This window comes from Cygnus atratus, chromosome 3, assembly GCF_013377495.2.
Source record: "Cygnus atratus isolate AKBS03 ecotype Queensland, Australia chromosome 3, CAtr_DNAZoo_HiC_assembly, whole genome shotgun sequence".
Taxonomy (NCBI): Eukaryota; Metazoa; Chordata; class Aves; order Anseriformes; family Anatidae; genus Cygnus; species Cygnus atratus.
The window spans coordinates 102721318-102737290 of record NC_066364.1 but is presented as its reverse complement, the minus strand read 5'-3'; the positions used below and the strand labels follow the sequence as shown (position 1 = coordinate 102737290).

Here is a 15973-nt window from a genome sequence, read left to right as displayed (position 1 = left end):
TCCTCGACCACCCACCGCACACTGGCTGGGGCTGGTCCCAATGCACGCTGCGTTTGCCCCATCTCTGCTCCTCACTCAGTGCAAGTCTCCTTCTGCTGTTCTGCACCTCCGCTCCGCTGGATGGGCAGGTGGACAGGGGCAAACACAAAACAAAAGGAAGAAGAAAGACAAAGGGTAGTGAAAAGGTCCGTGGCCCACGGCTGCCAAAGGAAATCTCTTGCCGTGTTTCTCTGAACATATTTGTCCCAGCCACTACAGCTGCTGTGGGATCCCCTGCTCCTTGTAGCCTGTGAGGAGGAGGGGAAGGGAACACGATTAGTCTCAGTTCCTAAAGTCCCTTGCCAGCCTCAGCAAGGCTCTGGCAAGCCTGGTGTACGAGGAGGTGTACACTGACCCACGCAGGGCGGGTAACCACTTGCCCATGCAGTGCCTGGCTGCCACCAGCCCTGACCGGAATGGAGGCTCGCTGCTGGAAGGGGTTACAAAAGTGCTGGGTATGTGTCTGCAAACTCCAGTGCAACCTAATAACCTCATACCTTCACGGGTACGCTGAGGCCATCCCCATAAGGGTACTCTGTCTGCCTCATTACCCGTTTGCTTTGCTCCAGCCCACCAGCATTAGAGGTGCTTTTGTCAGGGTGCAGCAGCAGTCCGGCTGCACTGGGGACAAGGGATCTGTTCGGCATAAAAAAGCCCCTGCTCTGTCAGCTGCCCCAGCTGTGGTGGCTGGGGTGAGCTACCAGGGGCCAGGGAGATAGCAGAGCACTCACAGCTCTTGTGTGACACGAGGTGATGAGAAAAATGTGTTGTGTTTTGTGGTTTTTGTTTAAACATATTCCTAGGTAGTTGCAGTGACCTCACCAGACGATTTACCTGCTTCTGCTGTAAAAGCAGCTGAGGTTGTAATGTGACAGATCTCCTCTTTAAAAAATAAACAACAAAAAATCCCAACAAACTGTCCTTACCTGCGCTGCCTGCGACAGTGATGCTCTTCCAACCAGGTATCTTTTTAAAATTGTTTTCTTTGCTTGAATAAAGTAAGTAGACTGTAAAGTTTATATTTTGAATTTCAAAAAAAAAAATTGAAATTCTATATCTCAGAAGAATATTTAATGCTTTGAACACTGATATTTTAAAAATTTCTTTCCAACTCACACGTAAGGCTGTTCTAAGCCAATTTAAAGAAGCTAAACACGGAGTACACTCAAGTGCTCCAACCTCTACCTTTAAGGGACTTACTGGTGAACTAAGAGGTGGCCCTGGCAAATGAACTTTGCTGCACTTTGGAAATGTCCACGTGTGCATCCAGCCTTGGCAGCCTAGATCCCCTGCTGTTAAAGGAGCACAGGGAGGCAAGGACCGGATTAACACTTCTCAGCACAGACAGCGCTGCACCACACTGCTTCCCGTGCCATGCAGCTGAACAGAAAGACCCTCGGATCTTTCCAACAGTACTTTGTAGGGAAAAAATGATTTCTTCTCCATTTATGTTCTAACTGTGAGTCAGCTGCGAAGGCAAAATGAAGCCCTGTAATGTGGAGTTATCTATGGCACCACTCTGACTTGTTCAGTAAAAAAAATAAATGTGGAGCAGAAAGCTGGGGTCATGCTGTAAATCCTTACCTGAAGCAAGCAAGATAGGTTATACTTACAGTTACTTTGTTTGTGTAGCCTTGCCTTTAACTAAGATATAACAGAAATCTGTTCAGTTCTGCTGCTTGGTTTTGCAACCGGCTAGAAGCCAATTGCAATGGCAGAGCTTGTATCGCTCTTTACGTGAACAAAGTAAGCCAAAAGATGACCTCTTCTGTGCTAAATTACACTATTAAAATACTTCAGACTTACTTGTCCTATTAAATAGTTTATACATGAAAACAAAAAGTTACCATGCTTCTTATATAGCAATAGGTATTTTGTGTAAAGCAACTTTATGTTAGTGTGCTTGTGTAGCAATAGAGTTGAGGTGCAGTTTGGTAAAGCAGACAGGTCTAGAACCAGCATTTGTGCCCCAAATCACCAACTTAACCAAGTTTGCTTGAAATTGCACTTCTGTAAACCATTGCAAGATTGCATTTAGAGTAAGCTGTAGGCAAAAGGCAACCAATGTACACAGTCTGTCCTTCCACTGGCCCTCCCCAGGACCACGTTCCTACTCAAGGTTCTCTGAGGCCAGAGCAGGTTGCTACCACCCCTATCCTGCTCTGGGGATGTCCCCAGAACACCTGTGACACAGCCTAGGGAACATTTTGACCTTGGTCTGTCCTGCAGCTATAGCAATATACCAGGATCTCCCACCTGGCACATGGTGGGACTGTTGCAGGTGCTCTGGGTTTCTCCGAGAGCTCAGGCATCACCTGTTGTAGGGGCATTGGGATTTGTGAGCAATCTGCTCTTGGGATGGGGATGCAGGCTACTGCCAGAGGCGGTACCCTTCTTGTTCCCCTGCATCCGCTGGAATGACGAGGACAGACAGACACAGGCAGACATGCACAGACACCACAGACAGAGCCAGACATGGGCTGGGAGCAGGCGGCACCTGCCCAAGCCAGACCTAAGCTCCTCACCCTAGACAAGTGCTTTCTGGGGTCTGCCATGAGGTGTGAGGGTGAGGAGGGAGGAAGAGCAACAGAAACAAACTTACCTTGTGAAACTTTGATGGTGAACAAAAGGAGGCAAAGGAACATGAAAGAAAGAGAGAGGGAGAAATGTAACTGTAGACTATATATCCAAAACACATGAAGAATGAATAAATTGGGGCTGTGAAATAAACAGAGAACATCTCTACAATCAAACATTCACACCAAAGCTAACCCTTGACAAGCCTGTATTTATCTAAAATCCTTGTATTTGAAGTGGATTGTTTTGTTTGGGGTTCTTGTTTAGGGAGGACAGTGGAATCCTCGTCTGTTTTTCAGGTCACTGGCCCTGAGCCGAACACCTCCAAGCCCAAGAGGTGCTCTCATGAACGCTTTCCTCGGTGACGTTGCTATTACATGGGCTGGACTGAAGAAGAACTGAAGGTGGAAACAAGACATCATGGTGTACAGGATGGCACGTGCTACACGTTGTTCATGGTCCAACAGCCAGGAGAACTACACCTGCTGGCTTTTCTCCAGGTTTGCTGCCACGTTTGCTCATGCCCACAGGTGTCTTCTGCATGTCCCAGCCCGACTGGTTGCTGCTGACCTTGGCTGTATCTAACATTCATAAATTAGGTCATGAACTTAACCCACTGCAGCACTTGGTAGGAGACCGCAACAAAGGTTATTCCACCTACTTACCTTAAGCAAAGTCTGGGGGATGGTTCTATTTAGACTGAAAAGAATGTAATGGAAAGTAGGCAATTTGCCCCCAGAATTTCCTTAATCTCACAAAGGGTTACCAGCTGTTTAGGGATGCTCTTTTCTTCTGAGTCTCTCACATGCTTTCTGTTTTCTTTCCTTACCAGGGCAACTGCAGAACCTACCCTAGGATGGGCCCTGTGGAGAAGACAGCCCTTGGTGACACTTCCCAAAGTCTCTGGGAGCCTAAATGTACAGTAACCATGCAATCATCTGTTGCTTCTGGCAAGGTGTGAGCACTGTAATTAGCAAAGGAGTGAGTGACAAGTGGACAGGATGATTACAAGTGATTTCTTACTACTGTTTTCCAGCGAGTTCTTGAAAGGCCAAGGGCTGCTGCAGCAGGAGTCTCTCCTCTGAAACCACAAGTGACAGTGCCTTTGCTCATCCGTAGGCACAGCCATGCACACTGTTGATTTGTATGTCTGATCACCTTCTCTATTCACAAAATGAATTCCTCTGCCACAGAAGGGAATTAGGCCAGTTTAACACAGCTTGCTCTTAACAACCCCAGGCTGACTCTTGCTTTGTTTCTTTTTATTTTCTAAATGCTTGCAAATCATCCATGTGACTAGTTGTTCCGGGAATTGAAGCATACCTGACTGACTTATAATTCCTCTCATTTTTCTCCGCATTAAAGATGGGCAGCATGACATTATCCTCAAGGCTCTCCTATTGGACCAGGCTCCTGCGGTGCTCCCCTTTTAGAGTCTGAGAATTAAGGAGCACTAGGAAGGGAAGAATAGCAACAAGCTACCTGCGACCCAGTGCTCTGCCAATCAGTGCAGTGGTACAGGCTCTGCCTTGAGCCCATGAAAGAGGCACTGATCCCTCATGGCATCCGTGGAAATCCAGAGCAAAGGCCCCCAGTCCCTTTATCTGTGATATCACACACTCTGCCCACCTTTAGCCCATCAGAATCACACTACATGTATATATGGGACTGCCACAGGGAGGCATGGACTCAACCATTTCATGGTGAGGAAGATTAGAGGTTCAGGGGCAGTGGTTCAGTAGGTTTTGACTACTCCCAACCCAAATGCAGATTCAAGCTGCAACAGTTTATGGTTTCTGCTCAGTGCAGAACAAACTGCAAACAACTTGTTTCTATTTGTATGCAAACAAACTCAAACCAAAGCAAAACATTTTGTGGCAGTGTTTTTAAATGAAATCTCTTATTTCTTGCATTTAAAACATTGTTTCATTTCTAATGACTCAGTTTTGAATTAGTTTTTGTTTTAGTTTTGTTCTTGTTTTTACATGAAAACAAAGCATTGGAAAAAAAAACAAACACATTTCACTTCAGGCCTGGCAGGCTGTTTGATCCAGCTGGGAGCAACTGATCACTTCTGTTTTTTCCTGTGACTGAAAAGCTATTTTTTCTTCTATTTTCCATCAACTGTGAGCTGCTTAATGTATTCAGGATTACCATTATATATTGTAAGTAAATTCAAAACCTAGCTATTTAATGAGACGACAAGAAACTGCCTAGGGCTGCAACTTGTCAGGTAATACAGAGCTGCTTAACATGAGGCATGTGGGCTCCCCTTCCCCTTCTGTACTAGCAGATGGACCTGGATGAAGCTGTGGTTTTATCCTCAGCAGCCAAATCAGAAAACTAGTTGGAGCCTCCTGAGCACCAGCCATTTGCCCAGTTGATGTGTGTCTTTGCTATACACAAGGAGGACTACAGAGGAAGGTAAGTCACAGTTTCAGCTGCAGCTCTTTGTCTGAACAGGTGCTTGACACTCCAAAAGTGGGTCTGCCAGCAGCGTTCCACATGCTGAGGCTGTCCAGCAGGGCAATAGTGCTAGCATGTATAGGTACAAGCATGTAATTACCCAATTACACACAAATCAGGCAGGTTCTTAGAGACATTTCACAGTTACAGACTGACTCACATGTTATCCGCATTAGGCTACCCAACATGCAGGTACATCTGAGATGAAACTTCTGCTGGTTTGCAGGGGAAAACAAAGTGTAATGCTGCCTTTGTCTTGAGGAAAGCCTTTTGTTTCACTCATGCTCACATCATCTTACTGTGTATGTGGATCACCCTGAACTCAGCCTGTAAATTGAAGCTGGCTCAGAAAGTAGCAGGTGGTTTGGTGGACGGGTTTAACCGATGGGTTTGGCATCTGAAAATCTGCTCTGTTTTCCTGCTGTTCTTTTCGGTTTCATCCATTTAATTGTTTTGCTGGTGCCTGGCAGTTTCCTGAGATCCTCCTCCCACAGAGATGTCATCAGCAGAGATGACTACGTGAAGACCCTTCAAACAAAACAGCAAAAGCTACTGGTAAGACATTCTCCAGAAGCCCTCACTTTGCGAACTGCTGAGCCACTTGGTCTGGAAGATCCCAGACCTGTTCAGCTGGGGCAGTGCCCACCAAAGTGAAAGTGCCCACCAGTGAAAGTCTTTAGCAGATAAAGTGACAGAGCTTGTGGGCTGGCAATACGTAGTTAACCAGTTGGATGACCTAAGTTATGTATGTTCAAGGAAGAATTCTTCTCTTCTTCCTCTAGAGTAGTGGTTCAGAGCCTTCTTAAAGAGTGTAGGGGAATTCCTTCCAGAAAAAGCTCAACAGTCCTATTCAGCCTAAGAACTTAATGAAACATGAAAAAAAGCCTTTGGATACATAGATTCAGGGGAGGATGGAAGGTACTAGATCAACCCCAGAGCTTTTCTGGGGATGGACTGCCTTGCTAGCAGGGATGGACTAGCACTTGCTAGAGAGGTGCAGCTGGAGTCACGGGGAGACAAAGGTCTTTCTTGTTCAAACCACACACGGATGCAACCAGGAAGACCTCCAGACAACAGCGTTCATAGTGCTGGGATCTGCACCCCTTCCTACAATTCTCACTTTTTTAAGGGGAATGTAAGATCCTAACCTGCATGGTGGGATGAGAGACATCCAGATGTGTGATGGGGCAGCCTGGGTGCAAGTGCTCCTAACCACCTCTCACAATTCCTCTGCCTACTGTTTCTCATCGACTTGCAGAGCCCATCCTGTGGCTCTTGCAGTCTGGCGGCTTGCAGGGCCATTAGCTGGGTCCCAGCAACACAGCCAAAGGCAGGGGGTAGATGGGAGGGGGAGTGCACTGTACTTACTTGCAAGAATGACCATGTCCATCCCCCAAAATATACTCATAATCCAGCCAACCATCACGATTGCCGTCAGGATCTGAATCAGTGCAGCGGCAATGTTCAGCCAGAAGACGCAACACATGTGCCTGTCAGGGAGGTCGGTCCGGGCTCCACACAGCACCGTGAAAGCTGATACAAGTGTTCCTATGGAGAGAGCAGCAAGAAAACACACAGTGAGAGCCACAGCTTCATGCCAAATTCCTTCCTTTAAACCTACTTTTCAGAGCATCCTGCTCCTTGTGCTCTCACTGCGGTGCTGGAAATCTACAACTATCATTAGAGGATAAATGGAGGCATAGCCACATCTACCTTGAACATATTGCTGTCTCCACTGAATTACACTGATATGTATACGCGAAACTAGGACAGAAAAACCTCTTTCAGGTCTTGGATTCTTTTTTTCACCTGTCTACCTTTTTTTCTGCCTCATGATTCCCTTTTGGGGAGAATACTTTCTCCACAGAAGCTCTATAAGGGAAAATTCCATTGAGAATTAGGGTGCTACTGGGTGTACAAAGTGGTACGTTTTTGACATGTCTGCATGAAAACTGTTTGATACTACTCCCAAATACTGCTCCAGAAGTAGCATACGCAAAAAAGGGGTGCTACTGAGGCACTGTATTTTTGCGTAATGCTCCCCCCAGTTGCAATCTGTTATGTGGGAGAGTGTTTTAACAGAGCAGGAAAAGCAAAACCAAAGCTCAGCACTGAGCCAGGCTCACCTGGTGCTGCAGACCCTGGCTCAAACTGAGCCAAGCTTTCAAACTTTCCACGTACCCTCAGGACTTCCTGAAACAATTCAGACAAATGATCTCATTGATGCATGAAAGTAAAAGTAGGGGCGAGTTACACAGCAGACATTACAAAGATTTTTTTCTGAATTTAGCACATTGGATGGGCCTGACCATTTTTTCGCAGCTGATGTTTGGTTTCCATGGATAACTGAAACTGCAGCTCAGGGAAGTCTTATCTTCCCCACAGCTAACCTGCAGAAATGCACACCATCAGCAAAGAGTAGAAGAAACTGTTTCTGATTCCTACGATGTACAAGCTGTAGGTCAGGAGATTCAATTATCTGAGCTAAGTGTGCATTTCAACAGCTTTTATCATTATAAATTGTCTTTGTAATTTTTTTAAAATCTAGATAGGGCATTGCCAAGGTAGGCACAAAGGTGTGGTACAGTTTGTGCTGGATAAGCCAGTTCTGTAAAAGTTTCCTTGATGAATGTTTGGGATTACAAACAGTGCAGAATGATGAACAATGTTTTCTACCAAGCTTGCCCTTTTACCTTTGTAAGGATGGGAGCAAGCAAACAACCCGTGAGAAGTGAATGAGTGAGCTCGTCTTCGATATCTTTGATGTACACAAATACTTTGCCGAACTCAGAGGAAAGAGGGTGTCCCTTGACTTGACTGCAGGCAGGAGGAAACACTAAGTCTGCCTCCTTCCTGAAGACAGGACAGACAGAGCAGAAGGGTCTGGTTAGGAGCAAAATGCCATTGTCCTGCTCCATCATGAAAGTGGGAGAGATACTCTCTGCCACCACTCCCTTTCTCAGTGGTAACACGGAGAACCGTCAGTTACGTGCTAGGGAAGGCTGGCTACAGCCTATTTTTAATCTCACCATCTTCTGCAGGCTTCAGCTCCAGCATCTTCCTAATGCTCCACCAGCTCCTAATCCCCGCCTTGTCTTCCTGCCACTGGTGCAAGCTGATTTCGTACTCCCACAGGCGCCCTGTGCTGCAGCCAGCAGTGCAGCAGACGTAGCGGCATCACAGGGAGAGGGAGTGGGTGCGCAGCGCTGAAACGGAGGGAGGCAGCCCCACGCCCAAGCATCGCTGGCAGGCTGCCCAGCAAGGTGGGAAGAGCGAAAGGGGTAATTGCTTTTATCCTGAAGGATGTTGAATCAGCTTCCCTGTTTCTCATTGAGAGAGAGGTTACCTTTTGCTCTCTGGCTTTGCTGTCTTCCATGTGGGATTACCCCAGATCTCTGCCCTGCTTTACCCATCATTTTTTTCCCTGTATAGTTTCCTCAGACCAGAAGGGAGACTGAAATATTCCCCAGTGCATCCTCAAACAGTTCTCTGCAAAGTTACAGCATAGCAGTATCTGAGATTGGACTGAGGCAGGATCAGAAACTGAACATTTATGTTTTCCCATCAAGATGCTAAATCTTGCCAAATGGCAATGCATATCTGTTTTGATAATGAAAATTGCCTTACCTTTACTCTTCCAAGATGTGTTGCAAAAAAGATTGTAAATGAGCAATAATTCTTAAAATACAGCTTCAGTTCCTTCCAGTGACGCTTTTAATATTTTTACATTATTAGACTGAAGTGCTGAATTGCCTAATTAATCCCCTACACACTACAGTGACTAAGCTAATGTCTAGTCCCATTCTGAAGGGAACAAAGCAGCTAAGTGTCCCTGTCTGGAGACAGAATTAATACAGAAACTTTGGTTAATACCTCAAGAACCTTGCCTTCTGACTCCCCATTCAGGCCACTTTCCTGCTCTTGGGAGCCAATGCATTTTCTTTACTAGTTATGATTAGTTAATACGAATTTGAAATGTTGGCATTTTTAAATACAATAATCGAGATGTGCCAGCAGATACAAAATGGAAGTAGTTTTCCTCTAGTCAACATATGTTTCTTTCAGAGGAAAAGCATTTTATCTGTGTTTCAACAAACCTGGAGAAAATGCTCTTCTCTAGCCCCAGTTTCACTCCAAAACGTGAGGCAGAAGAAAGTCTTAAATACATTTTCCAAGGTATGTGATTTCCCCTTAAGAAAGTTTCTTAGCTGCACGTTTCCAAATATGGAAGAGTTTGCATCTGGGAGCACATTCCTGAAGAGGAGGAGGAAGGAAAGCTGTGTCTGCTGATACTGTGTGTCTGCGGCAGTTAGGGCACCGATGCATTTACCTCCCTGACCCAATGTATGGGCACTTGGATACCTGCAGCATATAAAGTGTAAACTTGGTAAGAAAATTGCAGCTGGGATTACATAGGCCAAATAAGTGAGCTCTCCAAAAAGATCTCAGGCTGTGAATGTAGCCAGTGAATGCAAACTTTTAACACTGCAAACAAATGAAAACTAAAAATCCCTACAACCTTGCCAGCATAACATGAGAAAAATAAGTTGTATGAGGCGTTTCTCATATCTTCCCAACGGAAAGCAGCCCAAACCTAGTAAAATCTGGTATTACTCTACACCATGTGCTTTCTCTGTTTAGCTCTGAGCAGAAGCTGATTGCACTGGTAGCCATGTCCTGCTTTGTTCTATAGGTGGGAAATGAGAGGTTGCAGGTAAGGGATGTGGAGTAAGGTCCAGGGTTACACAAAGACAACGGATGTGTTAAGAGCTTCCCTCCACCAGGAGAAAATTCACCAATCAATTGGGGTCGTTTTGGATTACACAAGTAAATAAGGAAGGCTTTCTGTTGTTATTTGTAGGATACCACCACTAAGGGAAAGACAAATGGTGGGGGGGGAGCACCCCTTCTCCCCTCTCTGGTCTGTTCTCCCACATGTCACACAGGATAAAATCCCCTCTGATGTGCTGTTTGCTGTATGCTCCTCTGATCCTGGCACTCGCACCCTTCCCAAGAGCATCAGCTGTCAGCTCCTGGCCTCACAGAGCACATCGAATTAGTGTGAGACAGGAATGTTTTGTGTATGTGTTTTTTTTTTCCCTACTAGAGTTAAGACTCACACCCTAGAGAGACCTCTCCTGGCTTACTACTGTTTGGGTCACTCGTCCTGGGTGATATAAACATGATATTAAGCGACAACTGTTTTATGGGCCATCTTAAGCTACATGTGAATTTTCCTCTCCTGTTTTTGCAAGAAAGTCTATCTATCCTGGGCATGCCTGCAGGAGCTTCAGTCAGATATGGAGCTTGGCATGTTTCATGTAAAGGACGTGGCTGTGAGCAAACTTTTATCTTCCCAGAAGTATCAGATGTAGAGGCCTAGTCAGTCGAGGTGCAAAACAGAGGAAAACGAGACACCAGTGGCCACAGGGCAAATGGAAATAATTTGAGCACACCAACTTGTTACTGGGCTTCCCACTGACTACCAGGTATCTGGAACCACAGAAAGTATCTACACAATGAGGAAATCAGGCCGGATGAGCTACCCAGTTACAGATGGAGGAAGAGAAGAAACCAAAATTACTGCAGCTGGGGCAGCTTATTAGATTGGGGCAGTTCATTAGGTTGCTGCTGGTCATGCTCCCTACCCTACAAAAGCATGACAGCTGGAGCTAGAGGTGGGGTTTGGAGACATTTGTTCCTCTTCTTGTAAGCTTAGGAGTTGTGCAAGATGGTCTCCTGCAGTACTGGGAGTGAATGAGGCAGTGGGAGTGTTTGCTCCTCTCCCGCTTCCTAAGGGAAAAAGCAAAATGTGTCACGACCCAAGAGCTGGAGCAAGGCTCTAGGAGGCATGCAGGTAAGCACAGGCGCAGTTAGGAAGAACAGGGGAATGATGTCTGAGATGTCTGTAGGAGCAGGGAAGGCTGCAGGCTTGATGATGGGAGATATAGTTAAGGTGTGTGTTTTGTGGGGATGAGAAGGAACTGTGTAACAGTATTGTGTCAGGGGAATGCAGTGTGTGGGGACATGTCTAACGTGTCTGAATTTTTTAACTAAAATGATTATTAGCTGTCATTAAACACTGTTGACAGGTGTATGAGGCAGATGTTGTGGATGTGCTGAAAATTCATGAGATGTGCTCGTTCTTGCTCGAGTAAGCCAGAAAAATAGCACAAAAAGGGTGATAAGGATTGCAGTTTGCTTGCTGTTATAGTGACTGTGTTATCTACTGGCTGAGACATCTGTGAGTCCTTGGTGTCCTGAACTCATTTTCCTTACTCCCGTCTGTAAGGAGTCTCAGTTATGGAGGCCTCTCATCCTTGGTGGTATCAGTCAAAATGCTAATCTGTAGTCCTCCGGATTATGACAAGGGAAAGAGAACTACTAAAACTCCCCCAAGAAGCAGCCATTAGCAGTGCCGGTTGATGTCTGAAGTCCTTCCCCTTTGCCACATGGGTAGAGCTGGGCTGCAGAGAGGATGCTGTCAACAGCCCAAGAAAAGGAAACTGCAGAGCACTAATGTTCAGGCTGAGTAGCTGCTGACCTTTCTCTAGTCAGGGAATTGTTTATGTCTTTCCTTGAGAAAACAGACACAAAGCAAAATCCAAGGGAAATGTTTTGGCCAGTGTGAGCCCTCACCACTCCTCAGTTTCTGCCTTGCTGGAACTCATTAGGGCTTAGGCTGCATTAGAGAGAACTTGCCAGCATGAGTGTATTACCTAAACCCTCCAAGATGAGTGTTGTCATCACAAGCTTATTACAGCTCTCTGCTCAGAAAAGGCTGCTCCAGCTAATGTGTCTGTAGCCTTCTTGGCACCAAGTGGCTTGGGAACGCTGATGCCTCTATGGGCTGGGGTTAGTGCGCAGTCCAGGATACAGAGCTTGTCACACAGCAGTTCTTTCACCTTTGGTGGGTGCTGCATGTGCTTCTTCTGAAATATAAAGTAGAGGTGGCAAGATGGCATCACAATGCTACAGCATCAAGATTTAGGTGTTCCCACAAGAAGATATGCAACCTGCGTATCTGTGGCTTTCATTAAATCCTTCCCCTTGCAGATCACTTCAGTCATGGAATTAATCCAAGAGTCAGTGCAATTAGCCTGCTCTAGAAATAAAGGTACTTTATCTCCATATCTTAAAAGAAAGCTTATGTTGATTTTTTTTTTGTTGTTTTGGATAAAGTTTGATTAAATTGGCACTGGCAAGCTTTCTTACCCTTTCCATTGTCCAGACTAAAGCTTAACTTCTTCCACACACAGTGTAAGGAGGGCTAGGACAGATGAGTAGCTCTAACAATTTGAGGGGGAAGAAGAGCAGGAGCAGAGGACTGATTAAAATAATGGCAGGCTTGCTCGGTCCCAGTCATTACCTTTTAGAACTGGAAAAAAAAAAATCCTGAAATTTGTAGGCCAAGCACAAACTACGGTCTCTAACTGTGACCAAGTAATGATGCAACCATGAGCTGTAGTGGGGGAAAAACCAACGAATTGCAAACACCTGGTGGCAAAGTGACCAGTTGCAAATGCCAGCTGTCACAGACAGCACTGCGTGCAGGACTCAGGCAAGAAAACCAGGAGTGGTGGGGTAGGAGAGAGAGAAGAGGAAAGAGCGGAGGCAGGCAAATGTGACAGAGCTTGCATGTTACCATGGAGAGCAGCTCATGATTTTTCCTCTGTGGCCTGCTATTAAAAATGCATTGCTTAGCTCCTGCCAGCATGGTTTTTTTTCCCTCCCATACAGGAGGGACATCTGAAGTGAATTCTGACTGTCCAATCATTGTGCGCTCAGTATCAACAAAAATATACAGTGGCTTGACAAGTGGGAGCTAGCACTTGTGATTCTTGTCTTCACAGGGTTTGTCACAACTCTGAATAAGGTGGGCTGTATATAGGATTTGCTTTCTGACTTTCCTATGTGACAAATGTCCAGCCTGCACCAAAGCATTGTAGCCTCATAACTGATTACAGCTGCTTCACAACACTGCTGCTGTGACAAAGCTGAGCTAGTGCTCTGTATCTCTTTATTACAAAGATTGTGTACCATGGTCTGAACAGCCTTGACAGTATTTATGGAGCATCTACTAAAGATGGCCCACATGCATGTAAGATGATATCATTTTTGATGCAAAAGAAGTACTTTCCAAAACATTAAACACGGGGGGGAAAAAAGGTAACTCTACTGACAAGGTGGAGTTTTAACAGGAACCTCAAAAACCAGACTGCAACAAACTTTCATAGACTTCCAAGGCTAAAAATTCATAGCAAAATGTTAAGGTACATAGTGGGGTAGGGGAGGGCTGCACAAAGGGGGGGTGACTTACTAAACCCTTAATTATACATGGAGCCATCAGTGGCTCTTTGTTGTTGTTTGTTTAATGCTGCAGCTCTGCAATGTTTCTGAATACTTAAAAACAGCTACCGATAAATATTTTCCAGCTCCTGTATGTTAGTCTATGGTTTAATTCTGACTTGATGTTTAAAATTCAGCCTGTACTTGAGACTGCAGTATTTCCATTGAGCTGTGGTGCGGGGCCCCACTGTGTAAGCTGCAGCAGCACAGCAGACCTCAGGCTCCTGCCAGAACTCTGCTGCTGAGCTGTGTTTGCAAGCTGCACCAGCCCACCTCCCAAACTATTTTTTTTTCCTTTATATAACTATGTGGTCCCAGAACTGCCACTCATATTTTGAATCACACTTTATAATAGTTTGAACCACTGGGGAGGATTTGTAATTTTCCAGAAGAGGGGAAGGGGAGAGATGTAGTACCCAGCAACTCCATAGGTATCCATATAGGAAATGGGAAGGGTGTCACAAGCACTACCTACCACCTGCAGTCACAAAAAAAATAATTGCTTATGATAAGTCCCTCCACATCAGAAGCATCACCTTTTGACATATTACTAAGATAATGTGCCACAAGGAGATATTATTTGCCACTCTTTAGCTGATGCTCTGATCAACCCTGTACTTGGCAATAATCTGTCATTCATTCCCATCTTCTTCCTAACGCCTTGCTAACAGTCATCTTTCCTTCCCACCATTTTCTGGCTCCTGTGTGGGTCACTTGGGATCCCTGGCTGCCTAAGTAGCACAAAAGGTGTTCAGTAAATCGCGATGCTGATTGTAGTGGTGTAGAGAGATGCTCTGTGGGATGTAACGAAGTCATAATTCAGGTACAGCCAGCACTCTAGTAAGAGCAGACTGAGTTGTACATAAAAGAATATGTCTTGTTTCTTGCCCATGGCTAGTCAGGCTTTGTTAAAGCTAGTGCAAGTAGCAGTAACAGTGCTCTGCAGTTAGTGAGGTAGGTGTTTGCCATGAGGCAGGCAACAGATTGTCTGTACTTTAGAGACAGCGAACAAAGAGCCTGGGAGGCTGAAGGAGCATGTCCATTGTTCTGCTGTCAGTGAGAGAAACTGCTATGAAAAGGTCCAAGACAATGCAGCCTTTCTTATGCTTGATGCTTGCTTCTTTTTTCTTCTTTGCTAATGAAATGATGAGAGAATTTTCATAAATCTGCATCTGTATTAAGTATATCATTGTTGAGAGAAATAATATAATTGGGTTCCAATTATAATAATAAACATATAGAAAAACAAAAGGCATGACCAGCATTTATGGCATAGGGCTCTTCACTATAAGCTCATCTTTCCCTGAGTGGATGCAGCCCTGCTGCTCTGTAATTTTATCAGCAACTAAGTAGCTCTATTTCATGGAAACAGATATACTTACTGTATTCCGTCTGCAGCTGTGCAGAATTTCTTATATTCATATTGTCTGCTAATAAACTAAGTGCTTCTTACACTTTGTAATAAGCCTTATTCCCCTCTTTGCCCACCAGCTAAGCAGGAACTTGTGCACTTGGCCATGGCTCCCCTAGTCACAGGAGCTCTGAACCCACCCATTGCAGGATCTCACGATCCAAGAGACAGGAGAACTGAGGAGACAAAAACAACTTTCCCCTAAAATCTTATTTTTAAGATTATGATCTTAATTCACGATTCTCAACACCTCCAAAAGCCATTTTTCTGTTTTGTTGGTATAAATCCAGAAATGAACCTTGAGCCATTCTTTTTCTGCTACTGATATCAACATAACTTGCACACAACTTTTCATCCAAACTTTACCAGCCTGAAACCTTCAAGAGCAGAATGTCTGGAGAGAGCCCATCCTTACTTCAGAGTGGCCATCAGAGCTGTAAAGAAAGCTTTTTGGTTTTCTGGTACATCCAGTCCCCAAAGGGCCCTGGAAATAAGAGCTGCATAACAGTGAAAAATAAAAGTATAAAGGTCCATCCTTCCTGTCTGTGTTGAGTCAAGCAGCCGCAGTTCAAGGTTAAGTGTGTAGTCATGTTGCCTCCTTCTGCTTTTCTGATCGCTGCCTTGCAGCTAATTTAGCCCTTTGAAGCTACCTAACAGCGTTTGCTCTGCTTGTGGAAGAACAATTAACTACATAGAAGATGCACTGAACAATAAGTTTCACCTTGGTGCAATACTCTGGAGTCCTTAACTGTGAGGACAAATCATGTTAACTAGGGACTACCAAGACATAAGAGAGAATCTTATCAGAAAGTTAGATGGGGACACAGAGCAATTAGAGTTTTTGTTGTAGAACAAGATAGCTGAAACGGAAGTGTAATAAAGTGTACCAGCCTACAAAATCACTGCAAGTAAAGCTATCTATTTAGTAGTATGAGAATGTAAAACAACTGTGACACAGATGTTTGGATGTCTGCAGTGATGAGTACGCAGGAGACTAACAGAACGGTGTTTTTATCCAGAAAATTCAGTACGTGCATTTTATGAGCCGAAGAGTCTCAAGCAAGGACTTGAAGGGGACGTGGTAGAGCTGCACTCTACAGCCTAGAGGTGCAGTGTTGAACTCAGGAGTTT

At 45.0% G+C, this 15973-nt stretch overlaps 1 protein-coding gene across 2 annotated transcripts in view; it reads right to left on the bottom strand.

The window, feature by feature from the left end:
• Positions 1–252: 252 nt before the first annotated feature.
• STUM (stum, mechanosensory transduction mediator homolog) overlaps positions 253–15973 on the bottom strand; it is a 34440-nt gene continuing 18719 nt past the window's right edge. The window contains exons 2-4 of one of the 2 annotated variants that reach the window (XM_035560472.1): positions 6451–6630; positions 2642–2650; positions 253–287 (exon numbers count right to left, since the gene is read on the bottom strand). In XM_035560472.1, the coding sequence (XP_035416365.1) occupies positions 253–287; positions 2642–2650; positions 6451–6630 (224 nt within the window). Of the gene's footprint in view, positions 288–2641; positions 2651–4490; positions 5611–6450; positions 6631–15973 lie in introns of those variants that run through there. The other variant, XM_035560463.1, reaches the window with a different exon arrangement.